Source organism: Alosa sapidissima, chromosome 10, assembly GCF_018492685.1.
Source record: "Alosa sapidissima isolate fAloSap1 chromosome 10, fAloSap1.pri, whole genome shotgun sequence".
NCBI lineage: Eukaryota > Metazoa > Chordata > Actinopteri > Clupeiformes > Clupeidae > Alosa > Alosa sapidissima.
In genome coordinates, this window is record NC_055966.1 from 4,090,077 (window position 1) to 4,105,740 (window position 15,664).

General features: G+C 48.4%; 1 protein-coding gene across 26 annotated transcripts in view; it reads left to right on the plus strand.

Moving 5' to 3' along the window:
- The window catches only part of ptk2ab (protein tyrosine kinase 2ab), a 52,061-nt gene extending 37,077 nt beyond the window's left edge, over positions 1-14,984 (plus strand). For 11 of the 26 annotated variants that reach the window (XM_042106600.1, XM_042106594.1, XM_042106590.1 and 8 more), the window contains 12 exons: positions 3,283-3,394; positions 4,828-5,103; positions 6,184-6,270; positions 6,600-6,743; positions 7,056-7,187; positions 9,609-9,662; positions 11,386-11,431; positions 11,785-11,888; positions 13,053-13,061; positions 13,644-13,799; positions 13,938-14,018; positions 14,208-14,984. In XM_042106600.1, the coding sequence (XP_041962534.1) occupies positions 3,283-3,394; positions 4,828-5,103; positions 6,184-6,270; positions 6,600-6,743; positions 7,056-7,187; positions 9,609-9,662; positions 11,386-11,431; positions 11,785-11,888; positions 13,053-13,061; positions 13,644-13,799; positions 13,938-14,018; positions 14,208-14,420 (1,414 nt within the window). In that variant the 3' untranslated portion in view covers positions 14,421-14,984. Of the gene's footprint in view, positions 1-3,282; positions 3,395-4,827; positions 5,104-5,712; positions 5,752-6,183; positions 6,271-6,599; positions 6,744-7,055; positions 7,188-9,608; positions 9,663-11,385; positions 11,432-11,784; positions 11,889-13,052; positions 13,062-13,643; positions 13,800-13,937; positions 14,019-14,207 lie in introns of all 26 variants that reach the window. The other 15 variants (XM_042106614.1, XM_042106615.1, XM_042106604.1 and 12 more) reach the window with 4 other exon arrangements.
- The last annotated feature ends 680 nt before the right edge of the window (positions 14,985-15,664 follow it).

Consider the following 15,664-nt stretch of genomic DNA (forward strand, 5'->3'; position numbering starts at 1 on the left):
AGTTTGTCCTGCACCACTGTCCTAGGATCAGTGTTTGCCCACAAGCTCTTAAAGGTGACGTGAACGCAAAAACTGACCTCAGGTCAGGCGTCTCCCTGAGCCGTGACTCATTCCGTGCCCGTCTACGGTGCTTCCTGTCTGGGGATGACCTCATTGTTGCCGTGGAGGCAGCCAGTAGGACACACCCTCTCCTCCCTCTCACTCCAAACGGGCCGCAGGTTCAGCAGCCAAGCCCCCTGAGCTCACTGTTAAGTCCTTCCTCATTGATGCAATTCAAAAACTTTCCTGACTTTCCCATTCATGTAGGTGCTTGCTCAGTCTGCCAGTAATCGCCTACACTAACCAACCCAGGGCATGCTGGAGCAACAAAGTCAGTCAGGCAGATTCTTACCTCATGTCTTAAAAAGAGCCGTATGCCATGTCTTCTCAATCAAGGTATCAGCCGGTCCTTTATGAATAGTTAAAGACATTGTGCATCATAGAACACCCAAACATCCCATGCTTGAGCTATTTCTGGCATCTTATCACAGATGTGTGTGCGATTAATCCTGAAAGTGCATCTGAAAGCAGTCAGATCCTCCTTTTGATACAGGCATGTGTGGAGCACAGCTGCCTTGTCTGAGGGTCATCCCAGTGGCGTCCACTGCGGCGTGCTGCACGCCGGGACACTGTTTGGGCTTGGGCTTGGGCTTGGGCTTGGGGGGGGGGGGGGGGGGGGGGATGGGCAGTGTGCTCGGCTGCTTTTATTGCGCTCTTTTAAGAGCTGGCATGACTCAGTCCTCCAGTCGTCTTTTTTTGCTGCTGTTGCTCCCACCACATCAGTGGAGTTCACGGCTGCAGAGGGGCAGAATCTGTGTCTTGGAGACGCTGTAAATATTTAGACTCTTGATACTATTTCTATAAAGCACCCTTGGCCATAAAAGGCTGAGAATGTAGGAGTTTAGGGGTTGTTGCAGTGGTTGCCTAATCTCATTGTAATCTCACTCGCTGGATCTGCAGTCTCTCACATGGTAGGAATGCTATTATTGTAATGATGAACACTGTAATTAGTATTATCTCATTTAGAAGTCATTTCATTTGGATGAGCACTGTTAATTACGATGATTTAGGCTAAGATGTATAATGCATGGTAATAAGTCAAGGTCCATTCTGATCCACCATCTGAAATAATTAGGGGTGTATAAATCAGTGATGAATGAACATTCATACTGTCATTCAGTTAGTGTAGCTCAAGAACAGTGATTACAACACAACACAACACAACAAAGTCCTGTTCTGGCGTTGTTGCAGGGTTTAGGAGTTACAGGGGTCTGCACAACCATGGCCAGCTCATTCATCATTCTCACTACGGAGTGAAACAAACTCCAGCTTGACTTTACTTGCATGCCACAGTGCATTGTCAACAGTGACTGCTTTTAGCTGTCTGACCTGGCAGATAATGAGGGCAAGTCTCAGCCTTGTTAGTTCAGACCCTCTAACACCCCCCCCCCCCCCTCCCTGTGTGTGTGTGTGTGTGTGTGTGTGTGTGTGTGTGTGTGTGTGTGTTGGGGAGGCTAAGTGCGTTGTCGCTCCCTCCACAGTGCTGCGCTTGCTGCTCTGCCTCAGCCTCCCCACGGTGGCCATGTGCCAAACCTAACAGTCTGGCCAGCCTGAGCACGAGGAGGAGGTGGAGGCAGCATCACAGAGGGTCAGTCTTCCTCCTCCTCGGCTCTCCTCTCACATCGCAGAGGGTCAGTCCTCCTCTCCTCCTCGGCTCTCCTCTCCTCTCTCAATCTCTCTGTCTATCTCCTCTCTCTTTTAGCCTCTTTTTCCTTTTACTTCTCTCTGTATTCTATATCTCTTCTCACACACTAAGTGTCTCTCTCTCTCTCTCTCTCTCTCTCTCTCTCTCTCTCTCTCTCTCTCTCTCTCTCTCTTTCTCTTTCAACCATTTAGCCACTGATATATCATCTCTCTCGGTGATTGCTGGTAAGTTCTAGACTTTTGGCTTACTGTTAGCTGCTAGTTGTGTGGTGGAGAGTTTGTGTTGTGCATACACTGAGTTGGCTGGGCACAGCGTTGTGTGTTAAAGGGGCGTGGTTCTTTGCCAGAGCGATAATGCCATGCCAAGCTCTGCATCTCTGAAACGTGCTGTGTGTGAATGTTTAACTGCTGGAATGGTAGGAGAGAGGCTGTTTTTTGCGCTTTGTGTGGTGTGCTCAAGACAAATGGGCCGCGTGGACAGAGCTGTCCGGTTTGTCCAGGAGAGGGACGGGACAGGTGGCCGGCCCCACGCTGCTGCCCCACTCATCTGCTGCTCAAACACTTGCGGGGCTCGTCACGGATAATGCTGTTTCCAGAAATACCCACTGCCCTTCACCTCTGCTCTGCTCTGCTCTCCCCTCCTCTCCCTCACACTGTCCACCTCTGAGCGTGGCTGGACACACACTTGCGTTGGCCTGACATTTTGAAAAATGTCTCCGCTGTGGCAGCACTGAGGAGTGTCCACTCTGCTTTAAGTCAGGTACGCTGCTATTCCCATGTTCTTACTGTCCTGTGGGTCTCCATGTGAGTGTAATCAGACCGGTTTGGATTGTGTTCTGTGGTGAGGACCACAGAGAGATGTTGGAACGACCCCTTTCCTCCACACTTGGGGTAGCTGGTGCACTGTGATATGGGTACAGCTTCACTATGAAGCCCTTGGCTCCCCTGCTATAAATGGGTGGTGTGTCTGATAGTTATTACAGCCTTTGTGGGAGCAGCGTGTGGTCTGGTGTGTTTGAACAGCTTGTGTGCTCACTCTCACTGCCCTATCCAGTGGCTCTCTGTGCGGCTCGGACCTCTATAATCACTTTAGCAGATCCACGCTCAATACCCAGGTCAGCCACCTTCAGAGTTGTGACTTTTCCCCTAGAAAGGATTTGTCTTACCCATCCCTCAGTGCTCGCCTGAAACTGATCCGGAGCTGTTTCTAAGAGGTTCTATTTTTTGACACGGCTGAAAAGAAAATGGACTTTTTTCCACCTGGGATCAGACGTCCTACCTCCCATCTACACCTGGAATCTCCATCGGAAAATCTTACGGCTTGGTTAGGGCCGACCGCAGCCAAGGCCGTCAGCTCTGGTTAAGTGTGTGTAGTCTAACTGCCGGCCTCTTTGCTGGCCGCCTGGCAGAGTGACCTGCTTTTTGAAATGGTCGGGCGCAGCGCAGGCACACAGCGCAGGCACACAGCGCAAGGCCACTGCCCGCTCCACCAGAGTAGCCGACTCAATGGCGCGTGTTTTTCTCCTCTCCCTCACACAGCACCATACTGGCCGAGGAGAAGGCCCAGCAAGAGGAGCGCAACCGGATGGAGATGAGGCGGCAGGTGACCGTGTCCTGGGACTCGGGAGGGTCCGACGAGGCGCCGCCAAAAGTAAGTTTCTCTCTGCTGAGGTGGCCACGTTTCTGCTGACCGCTGAAGCATGGTTTTGTCCTCTTTAGCTTCTTTTACTTAGACTGAGAGGTTTTCTTTCTTCTTTTGCTTGAATTCTCCCATCAAGTGGCTTGGTGCACAGTTGCTGGCTGACCTTGAGAATAGCTGAAATATCATGGGTGGTCTGGTCCACACCATCCCGCTTGGCCACTCCTCGGCCAGGAAACCATGCGTGTTAGGAAGCTGTTCTTATAAATGTTGTGGTGGAGCTCTGAGAAGCCGCATGGAATCCAGTGAAAGAAAAGCTCCAAGAGACTCATTGGGCTCATAAAGCCATTTGTCCTCCGAGCTCAGCATCTTGCACATAGTGACCGAGTAGCCCAGCATAGCCCAGGATAGCCTGCACAGACATCTCTGTGCCTCGACTGGTTTCCTTGACCACTGAATTAGTTTCCATAGGCAGTAGAAGGGTATATGTAGTTGTGTCTAATTAATGCATAGGTTTTTGGGGTTAGCACTGTGTTCTGCTTCACATGGTCCTGTAGCTCACATTTTAATTGTGTGTACGGTCTTAACTGTTGTCACTTGACCACTATTGACTTCTTCCTCCTGCAGCACCTCATAACAGTAGTAGCCCCCTTTTCCTTCTCTAGGTCACAGTACATCACACTGCAAGTAACTCTGAACTGGCAAAAGTGACCTGTCCCCATGTACCAAATGCTTTCTGTTTGCCAGGACCCCCCTTGCTGCACGCTGACCGCATCTGTGTTGTCTCCATTGTTTTTGTTTGCACTGCTCATGGTGATTGATAGCTTGACCCCTGCTCAATGACACCTCCCTGACACACATGCAAACACACCTCCCTAACAGAAGCACAAACACACACACACACTAAAAACAGCTTTTGCTATCGCTGCTGACTGCCTCACTCTGTGTGTGGCTTCTGGAATTTACGACCTGTCCCTGCTCCAGAGTTCTGCTGTCTGTCTGTGTGTGTGTGCTGTCTGTCTGTCTGTCTGTGTGTGTGCTGTCTGTCCGTCCGTCTGTGTAGCCCTCTTGCAGCCCTCTAGTTTGGTGTTTGGTGTCATGTGTGTCATGGTGTATGGTCATTACATGTGTGCAGTGTGTATGACATGAGTGTGTGACTTTGATGTGTGCTGAAGGCTTCTCTGTTTCATTTGTGCATTCATTGTATGTAAGATCCATGGGTTTAGTGTGTGTGTGTGTGTGTCTGTGTGTGTGTGTGTGTGTGTCTGTGTGTGTGTGTGTGTGTGTCTGTGTGTGTGTGTGTGTGTGTGTGTGTGTGTGCGCGCGCGTGTGTGTGTGTGCGCGCGCGTGTGTGTGTGTCTGTGTGTGTGTGTGTGTGTGTGTGTGTGTGTGTGTGTGTGTGTGTGTGTGTGTGTGTGCGCGCGGGTGTGGGTGTGTGTGTGCAGCCGTCCCGCCGGCCTTCACTCCATCACAGCTTCAGCATGGACTGTCTGTCTGCTGCGCCAGCGTCTGTCGGGGCTCTGCCCTTCGGCTCGCAGCTCTCGCTCTGCTTTGGGGAGCCCCCCCTGCCCCTGCCCCTGCCCTTGCACCTCCGTCCACCCGGCCAGCCCCCGCTGCTGCTGCTGCCCCAGTCCCGCCTCAGGAGGACCCCCTCTCTGCCCCCCCGGCCCCTGCTAATCCCACAGCTGCCGCAGCACCGCCCACCACACACCTCCCCACAGGCAGGTGTGACCGCAGAGCCCACCACAAACACCAGGCCAACTCACCAAGCTAGCCTCTAGTCCATAGCATTTCATTGCCTTTTTTCCCTCTGATATCTGCTAGCATTAGAGTAGCATTAGCATTCACAGAGTGTGAATGTAGCATTTAGCAAGCACACTTTGCCAAGATTAACAAAGTAACTCTGGAGGTTTTCAAAACAAGATTAATGTAGAATAAAACACATATCTGAACACTAATTGGTCTTGTAGTGAAATGCAAGGGAACGAATGGAAACTGTCTATCCTGCTACACTTGATTTATTGTTGACAAAACAGAAATGCAGGTTGATTTTCTGGCATGTATAATGATTACTTTGGATGGTAATGTGTCCGCTGACCTCGGTGACCTGAATTCTGATTGCTCAATGCAGTGTCCACTTTAACCTTGCCCTTAACATTGCCTGGTGCTCCAGTCTAAATCAAATGTCTTCATTCAAGTACTGTATGTTTGTGTGGGTTTGGGTTATTTGCACATAACACATTGTCCGTCAGCCTTCATGTTGTCTGTGTGCTCTGTGTGTGTTTCCTCATCTCTCTAATGTTTTCCACTGTTTTTCTGTGCATCCGGAGGTATGGCCTCGAGACGCAGTCTATGAACGGGTGTTTCAGGTAGAGAACCCCTCGCGTCAACTCCAAGGAGCAAGGAGATTTGTTTTGCCTGCCTGTATCTATCAATCACTCACTCTGCTGCTGTGGGGCCATTTTGATCTCATCCTCCTTCCTGGACCATGTATAACAACCAGCAACCAAATAACCAACTCGGATTCCAATCCCCCCCCCTTTTTAATGTGCTAACCGCCTGCCTCTTTCTTTAGCTTTGTTCATTTATCCCTTCCCCTCTCACAACAGCTCCAACTTAACGCACACACACAAAATTCATCTGTTTTTTTGTGTGTTCCCGTGGTGTGACCGTTGTTAACCGTGCTCTCTGAGAGAGAGCCGTCTTGGGGGAGAGAGAGAGAGGGAGATAGAGGAAGAGGGTGATTTGATTGTGTGATATGAGAGGTTTAACAGCATGGCCTCCTGCTCTCCCGTGTGCAGCCCAGCAGGCCTGGTTACCCCAGCCCCCGCTCCAGTGAAGGATTCTACCCCAGCCCCCAGCACATGGGCCAGCACAACCACTACCCGGTATGGCCACCAACCTCACCACTGATCCTCTCACTAGATACCTTATGTGATGTGAGGACCAAAATCTCATGTCAAATGACTGACTGACTGTTAGGCATATGCTAATCAGTGTAACTTGAGGGACGTTTCCATAAAGAGGGGAATTGTATACTTTACTCTATTCCAAAACGCTAACACAATGCCATGGTATTTAGCTGGCGTTATGGACGTGACAGTTTTGCGTGGAATTGCCCAGAACCAGCCCAGAGACCATAGAGTTTGTTCTGTGCACTGCCCTGAGGGCAGCTGGTGTGTTAAGAGGCGCAAAGTCACACTATCCTGTGCTGCAGATGTCCGGTTACCCCGGCGCTCACGGAGTCCCACACATGCCCAGTGGAGGGTACCCGCCTCAGGCGTCCGGTCTGGACACGCACGACGGCTGGAACCATCACAGACCCCCGCAGGAGGTGCCCATGTGGTCACCCAAAATGGAGGTGAGTTGGGGAAAGACATGGGCACCATTGCCAACTGACCACACTACAAGTTTCAGTGGTGTGTTGAAGGACCTGCTGAAATCTGTTCTGTGTGTGTGTGGCTACGGTTATGGTTTTTGTATTTTGAGGCTTTCGTCCAAAGCAACTTACAGAAAATAAACATTACAGTTGTTAAAAGTAAAAAGAAATAAAGCTGAAAAAACCTACATTAAGCATAATGGTAATGATAACAATAATATCAGTAACAATATCAAATATCAACAATGAAAATAATGTGTGTGTGTGTGTGTATGTATGTGTGTGTGTGTGTAGGACGGCGGTGCTCTGGACATGCGGGGTCTGGGACAGGGCCTGCCTCAGCACCTGATGGAGGAGCAGCTGATGCTGCAGCAGCAGCAGATGGAGGAGGACCAGCGCTGGCTGGAGCAGGAGGAACGCTTCCTGGTCAGTACATCTCCGTCCTAGACCCACTGTCCCATCTCCAGGCCTGGCCCCACGTGCTGGACTTACATGAGGACTTCTGCTAAGGGTGGCTGATTAGTAATGATGTGTAGAGAAATCCCGGCCTTTACTCTGAGTCAGAGTTCTAGTGTATGGAGGTTTGTGTATGAGACACCACACCTTCCTGTAATATCCGTCAGGCCCATGCGTGAAGAGGAAATCCATTTACAGTATAGGCCTAGTCATAGTGTGTGTCCCTAATATGGTGATATAGCTCAAAGCTACAACGTTACTTTTTAAGGTTCTATTTGTTGAGCAAGGTGCTTAGAGCAGATTGCCAGGATATCTTTGTAAAGCCATTTTATATGGCATTACATTACATTATATAACATTTTGAAAAGTAATGCCCTTTCTGCAAGTCTGTACGTGTTGTTAATAGGCTTGACACATAATTAATTTGCACATAACATTCACTGACCTCTTTTATCTCCAGGGACATTGAAATTAGGCAGTGCCACATCTGTTACACAACTGTTCTGATAAACATTTTTGTAGTCACAACATGCATGTGTCTTTGTAGAACAGCTGTTGAATTAAAATAGCTGGCATACAACAGAAGTGCATACTTCGAACATGCCTGTTAAAAACATGGTAATTAGTGGATGGGCAAATGTGCTCCATGCCCAGGACAGGACAGGCGGTCACATGGCTCTCTGCATGTGACCGTGTGTGAGGGGAAATGAAGAAGGATACGAGGCGGCCACTGTGGCGTTGGCGCTGCTGTAATTGTGCCCAGATGTTGGAGTGGAGATGTCCGCTCGTGGCCAGAGCTCTGGCGTCTCTCTCTTTGCCTGGGTCATTATCTCAGGGATGCCTCGTGCAGAATGGCTGTGTGCTTTGAGGAGCTCCAACTGGCCTCCTCTTTTACTGTGTCCCTGGAATTGTGGCTTGGATGAGAAGATGTACCATTATTCATTTGATATGGTTCTTATACTGCACATCGGCCTTATTTTAACAGAGCTAGATTTGCCAAATAAATAAATAATTGGCTCCCTATAATAACACACTTGAATACACTTGTTAAAAAACTTGGCTTACACTGTACTTTATAGATAGTAACCCTGAAATCAGTAGAAAAGGCAACAGTTAAACCTGATTAAACAAATTACTGAAATCATTACACAAAGCTTTATCAATACAAAATCTCAAGCCTAACACTGCTAAGTATGTTATGACTAAACCAAACAAGCACTCGACTCCACAACATTTAACTCCACAAAGATCTTAAACCCCACATGGACACAAAGATCTTAAACCCCACATGGACACAACTCGAGCATCTCTGAAATACTTCTGAACAAGCAGGCTGCCCTGTGAAGCACTGGACACGTACTGTACCTGAGCCGTAGCTCGGAATACTGGAGCACAGGAGTGATGAAACACCTGACTAAAGCACACTCAGATCAACGCACTGGTGCTAGCTCCAGCATTTGGAGCAAGGCCAGAGGGAGAGAAGCGAGAAAGAGAGAGAAAGAGAGAGGAAGAGAGAGAAAGAGAGAGAAAGAGAGAGGAAGAGAGAGAAAGAGAGAGAAAGAGAGAGAAAGAGAAAGGAAGAGGGTGTGTGAGCAGGAGAAAGAGGGAGGAGAAAAGGGCTTGGCAAAAAAGTTGGTTAACTTTCTGCTCAGTTGTCATGAGTCAGCCAAGGCACATATATGCATGCTGCAGAGCATGAGCTAACTCTGGATACAAACGATCAGTCAGTCAGTCAGCCCCTCCTGCACCGCACCGCCTCTGTTGATGGAACTACTGCTCCTCAAGCCTCATGCTCATTCAGAAAGGAGACGCTGCCACTCCAGAACCAACCAAAGGATGCAGGTGTTCAAGTCCTGCTTTGGAAAACTGGTACAGAACGCAGGGCATGGGAAGGGCTGGTGCTTTCTCTGGGTATTATGGGGTGTAGCAGGCTCTCACGCTGTGCAGATGCTGATGTTGTGTGTTAAAAGTGTCTCCTGTGCACTTGGTCTTCTGTTTGTGCTTGAGAAGGGAAATGATCCTGCTGGAGAAATCGGTTGTTTATTGTTTGTGGTGTACTAGTGTGTGGAGGAACAAATATGACCAAAACTGTGCTTGGGGATTTATTAGAAAGAATACAGCCTGAGACTGAGCATTTCCTGATCTAATTTTTGCCTTGTGGAGACGTATGATATACTTGGTTATGTCCTCACTCTCCATATGTGCTTAAAAAACAATCCTCTAGAAAAAGAATCTGTGGAGGTATTTCTGGTGAATGCTTAGCCACACTGTAATTTGCTGTATTCTTGTTGCTGTTGTGATGTGTGTGTGTGTGTGTGTGTGTGTGTGTGTGTGTGTGTGTGTGTGTGGTACCACTCTCAGTCTGCTCTTCCCTCTCACCCAATCCAACAGAAGCCTGACTCAAGGGCCAGCATCGACAGGGAAGACTGCAGTCATCAGGGTCCAGTAAGTCTTTCTGTTTTTCTCTTTCTCTTTCGACCTCTCTCTCTTACACACACACACACACACACACACACACACACTTCCAGCCGTTCCCAGGTGATGCATGAGGCATTTGGAGGCCTCTGCTTGTTGCAACAGTCCCTCACACACATTGCCTGAGGTGGTGTGTAGTTTCTGTGCCCGTGTGTGGACATCGTGCTGATTGAGGAGTCAGTCTGACTCATGTGGGCTTGGACCACGTCCCCCACAGGCCTCTCCTCTCACAGGAAGAGGAAGCTGAGGACCACAGGAGGTCAGGCTGCTGCCACATTCATATCTCCACTTGTAAACATTCAACATAATAAAGATTGAAATTCAATTTCAGTTTATTTTGTTAGTCAACAAATAGGGAGTAGTATTTCTCTTGTAAATAATTTCATATGGATGGGTTTATGTGTATTTGTGTAGTAATATGATTTTATACTGCGCTCAGGGTGAGTTGTGTTTATGGAATGTCATGTGAATGCCAGGGTGTCAAATGCCAAGAGGTGAAGTCGTACTTGAGGAGTTTGAGAAGTTTGATTGGCGTGTCTCCCCAGGGAAGTGTTTGACTGGCGGCATAAGAACCGAGTAGAGGGGGGTTCTTGGACACACTCTTGAAGGGAGAGAAGGTCTTAAGAGCATCCGTCAGAACTGGAGGTTCAGGCAACTGCAGAGAGTAAATCCTGAAGCTGTGCTTAAAATACTTGGAGTGTCTCAGCAGTTGTCTGGCTCATTCACAGATCTTGTTTGTGAAATTCCCCTGAGTTTGCTTGAGGTTGCCAACAAGGTTTTCCCCCACGCACGCAGAACTCACGTAACCCCACATCATGGGCATTGGGCTTATTCACATGTGAGCTCATTGACTGCAGTGAGCGCATCGGAAAGTCCACCGAGAGGACACTGTTGACCAGACACCGGGTGAATGTCGGGAGACTGTTGGGCCCCCAGACGTGGTTGTCCCGGCGACAGGGAGCCATTAGAGGGATGCCTCCCCTCCCTGTCCCGGCCCCGCCACCCTCCGCAGGCAGCCCACATGAAACACGCTGGCGTGCTACGCACACTCATTTACTGCACCATTTGCACAAGAGCCCATAGGCGTTAGCTTCCCAACGAGCACAGCCCCCTCCACTTGTCTGAAAATGATTATAGCTTCCACTGACGCCGTAGGTATGGAGGGAGGATTGTGTGTGTGTGTGTGTGTGTGGGGGGGGGTGATAGGGAGGCCATGATTCATTGATCCCCTTTTCCCATAAATCTCCAGCATGTCGGAGGGTCCTCCAACATTTGGGAGTGCACGAGCTGTGGTCCATCTCAGGGCGCCCCTCCCCTCGGGCCAGGCTTGGAAAAAGCTGCCATTTTAAGTGCTGCTGGGATGATTGGCGTGTTTTCCCTGGCATGGCATGCCATGCTGCTCTCTGCTCTGAGTCACCCTGTGGTCCTAGCAGATGTGTGTGTGTGTGTGTGTGTGTGTGTGTGTGTGTGTGTGTGTGTGTGTGTGCGCATGCGCGCACGCACGCAAGCAAGCATCTGTGGCATTCTGGCTATTTGTGGCAAGACCACAACAACACTGAGGGGACGCCTAAACAGAGTTTCCACAAAAAGACGGAGGGGGAAGAGGGAAGCATGCACAAACAGTCTCCCAAGCACTGCTGCACAACTCAAAACCATGTGTATCTCTCAATTGTTTGTTTGTTTGTTTTCTCAGACAGGAAACCAGCACATATACCAGCCTGTAGGCATTAGCAAACCAGGTAAACAACATCTCCAGCCAACGTGGCTCTTCTATATTGCACTCTCAGCTGTTTGCACTCTTTGCCATTTCGTTCCTTCCTGCTGTGGAATGGTTGTGTAGGGCAGCACTGCTGGAGCTCACTGGAGCGCTGCTGCTTCAGACGGGCCTGGTCTGGTCTGGTCAGCTCCTCACCGCTCCTGGGCATCCCCAGCTCTGCTGCCTTACTCCACCCTCATGGTGTACTACTGCATGAGCAGGCTCAGCTCCAGCCTTCTGAGGGATGGATTCTTTCAGAGTGTTTGATGACAGGAGTTGATCAGTGGAAGCGGCTGGTGATTTGTGTGTTGTGTGTTGTTGTGTGTTGCTCCACAGAGCATGCAGCACCACCCAAGAAGCCTCCACGGCCTGGAGCCCCCAGTCACCTGGGCAGTGTGGCCAGTCTGACCCCAGTGGACAGCTACAATGAAGGAGTGAAGGTACGATTGCAGCAGCTAGACATCGTGGAGCACTGGTACACATCGCTGCTCTTATTTTAAACATGATGTGCAGGCTACGTCAGCACAATGCAGTCAGTGATGCTGACATTAGTTCATTATTAGTGTTCTATGTGGGGGGGTGTAAGAGTAGTCCTGGGTCTCTCTGTTTTTCTTTATCGGTGTATGGCTTTCTCTTTGACTCCCACTGTCTTTTATACACATGCATGCACGCATGTCCACACACACACACACACACACACACACATACACTGTAAATTCATGATTGATGAATAGCTGCATAACCCAGAAAGTACTCCAGTCTTAGCGATGCTCGAGGAGACACCAAGCCAAGCCTCAGCTAAAGCAGTCCCAGCTGCCGAGCACTACCCCCTTGCACACACACACACACACACACACACACACACACACACACACACAGCCCTGACTTCACATAAACACACTCAGACAAATAAACTATTGTGCACATTCAAACTTACACAAGTTCACTTTCACAAATACACACATAGCTAAACTTACCACCAACACACACATGCACACACACGTACACACAGACACACACACACATAATCTCCATAGGCGTTCTCTCATAAACAATGCTCAGCACTCTAGGAGCAAACAGTTTCCATCACACCCTGTTATTAAAATCCCACAGGAAATTATCCCCACAAAACAATGTACATGAAGCAGTTGAGTTTGTGAGGAAACCAGCGTACCACAACTGAAACGTCCAGCCAAATAAAGCAGCATTATTTGAGAAATCCTACAGAGCAAAAACTTACAGCGCCATGTATTGTGCTCCTGTGTAATATTTCAGCCTCTCATTGTAATGTGTCTCTCTCTCTTGCTCTCACACACACACACACACACACACACACACACCACCTCTCTCCCCGCCCCCCCCCTCTGTCTCACATGCACACATACGTACCCACAGCATGAGCTCTCCACTTTTCTGTCTGTCAGTGCACACACACACACACTTGTATGCACTGTTCCGCCCAGGCTGGTTCTCTTGTGAGTTGAAGCATGTTTTTGTCAGAGCTAGTTTCAGTAATAATCTCTCTCTCTTTTTTCTCTTTCATCTCTCTTCCCTGTCTCTGTGTTCTTCCTTTACTGCTTCTGCATCACTGTTGTTGAACATAGCCCTGGAGGGTAAGAGCACAGTGAATGTGTGTCTGTGTGTCTGTCCTTTGTGTTTGTCCTAATACTCGTTATCTCTCATTGGGCTTTTGGGAGTTGATGTAGTGATTTTAATTTTAAATTAAGTGTCTTACTGAAATGGCAGAGGTTGTTCCTGCTACGGGTGGCTCCAGGGTGGGATTTGAAAACTAACAGAGACTGTACACTTGAAGCTATTATGATACAAATCCTGATGTTTTTTGAAAAACCTCTTAATTTGTCTTCAATGTTCTTGTTGTCCTTTGCTCTCAAGCCAATTTTAATAATTAATTTCAAATTCATTAAAGTAGAATTACAGATAAAGTATCAGTATTATCTCCAACAATATATCACTATCCAGTGGGTCCAGTTACAGCTGCTTATTTAGTTTGTGAAATGACCTGACAGAACAGTTGCCATGTCTCAGCTTTAGTGTACACTGCCACCTGCTGGTTATATATTGAAATGCTGCAAGGTCAGTCAGTGTTTGAATCATAACAGTAGATTTGTATACAGTCAGTGTGGTCACATGTATCCTGTCCATTTGAGTTCTTAACGAGTCTCCTCCATGGTCAGATCCAGCCTCAGGAGATCAATCCTCCTCCCACTGCCAATCTGGACCGCTCCAATGATAAGGTGTATGAGAATGTGACGGGGCTGGTGAAGGCGGTCATCGAGATGTCCAGTAAGATCCAGCCCGCTCCTCCTGAGGAGTACGTGCCCATGGTGAAGGTGCGTGCTACTGGCAGTGGCCTCAGACTTGGCCCATAAAAGCAGTGTGTATATAGGAAGCCTCTGATGGTTTAAAAAGTTCACCAGTGTATAGGACTTCATTATTGATATCTCTCACTTTTAATGTGTGTATTTCAGGAAGTGGGTTTAGCTCTGAGGACACTCTTGGCTACTGTTGATGAGACGATCCCCACACTCCCAGCTAGCACACATCGAGAGGTATGGAAGCTTTATGCCAGCTAGTTCTCACAGCTTGTCGGGATGTTGTTGCTGGATATGTCAAGCTAATCTCTTTCTTTCTTTCTTTCTTTCTTTCTTTCTTTCTTTCTTTCTTTCTTTTTCTCTCTCTCTCTCTCTCTCTCTCTCTCTCTCTCTCTCTCTCTCTCTCTCTCTCTCTCTCTCTCTCAGATTGAGATGGCCCAGAAGCTGCTCAACTCGGACCTGGCTGAGCTGATCAACAAGATGAAGCTGGCCCAGCAGTACGTCATGACCAGCCTGCAGCAGGACTACAAGAAGCAGATGCTGACGGCCGCACACGCCCTGGCCGTGGACGCCAAGAACCTCCTGGACGTCATCGACCAGGCGCGCCTTAAGATGATGGGCCAGCCACGGCCCCACTAGAACTGACCCGTTGGCTGAAGGGTCGCAGGCCCACAGGGGGGGACGGGCTGCCTGTTCTTGGTGGACGGAGCTTGGCACCGAAGCGGGCAAGTGGCCCTCCTCCCCCAGACTGCCTCACACCAGCATGTAGGACTCCACATTGGACTCTTGAGAAAGAGGGAACGAGGAGACGCCACTTCCAAGAAACTAACTACTGACTCCTCTGCCACACCAGATGAACAGACTTCTGGCTGATGGCAAGGCTGCTGTAATCTATTGTGCGTGTATGTATGTATGTGTGTGTGTGTGTGTGTGTGTGTGTGTGTGTGTACTTTGGTTGTGTTGCTCAAAGGCCAAGTGGCACTCTGGAGTGAACATGTTTGATCACCTGGATCAGGGTGAAGGAGCCTGGATGGATTAACTGGAACGTTTGCACTGATCACCTGGTGAAACTCTGACACTTCCACTCACGCTCTCAGTATCGGTCACCTGTCAGTGTGTGTTCATTTCAGCTCAAAGCCAGACAGCCCTGGCCATCTCCAAACCTACTAAAGCAACCGAGTAAATAAAACCATCACAAAGTAATAAAGGATGTACTGATTTTTTTAATGTAGAAATGCATGCATTTGGACAGTTTCTTGCTATATGAAGGTATCTTATTAGATTCCCTCCCCACCCCTTACATCACAATGCCCAATCATGGTGGCGCTAGCAAACACATTTGTCACAGCTGCCTGGTCCATTTTACATGATAATCCTATGGAGTAGACCGTGTTTTCAAAAAAGTCCTCGGCTTCTTTTAAAATGCTGTTGCGGGCATGTTTTTCTGCAGCTCAGAGCTGTTTTTTTTTTAAGTTGAGTAATGTTCAACTTCTAGTGGAAAAGCGCCTTACGTCACACTGTTTTTTTACAGCTGACCACAAAAAAGATGCTTTGCATATCACAAAAACATGCTTCCGGCTGCTTTTTGGAACATAAACGATGGCAGATTGAAAAAGCGTTGTAAACACAAGTAAATGCAGTTTATCCACCTCTGAAATGTCAGAAATAGAGTTTATCCACCTCTTAAAAGAGTTTATTCACCTCTTATTAGAGTTTATCCACCTCTCAAAAGAGTTTATTCACCAGTTGCAACATTCAAAAAATCACACTGTAGGCTATTATCCACATTCACAATATGTATACTCATCAACACTCTACCATCAACACTCTACCACCTCCACCATCATCAAACATGGTCTGAGTGCCTTTTTAAAAAATCCGAT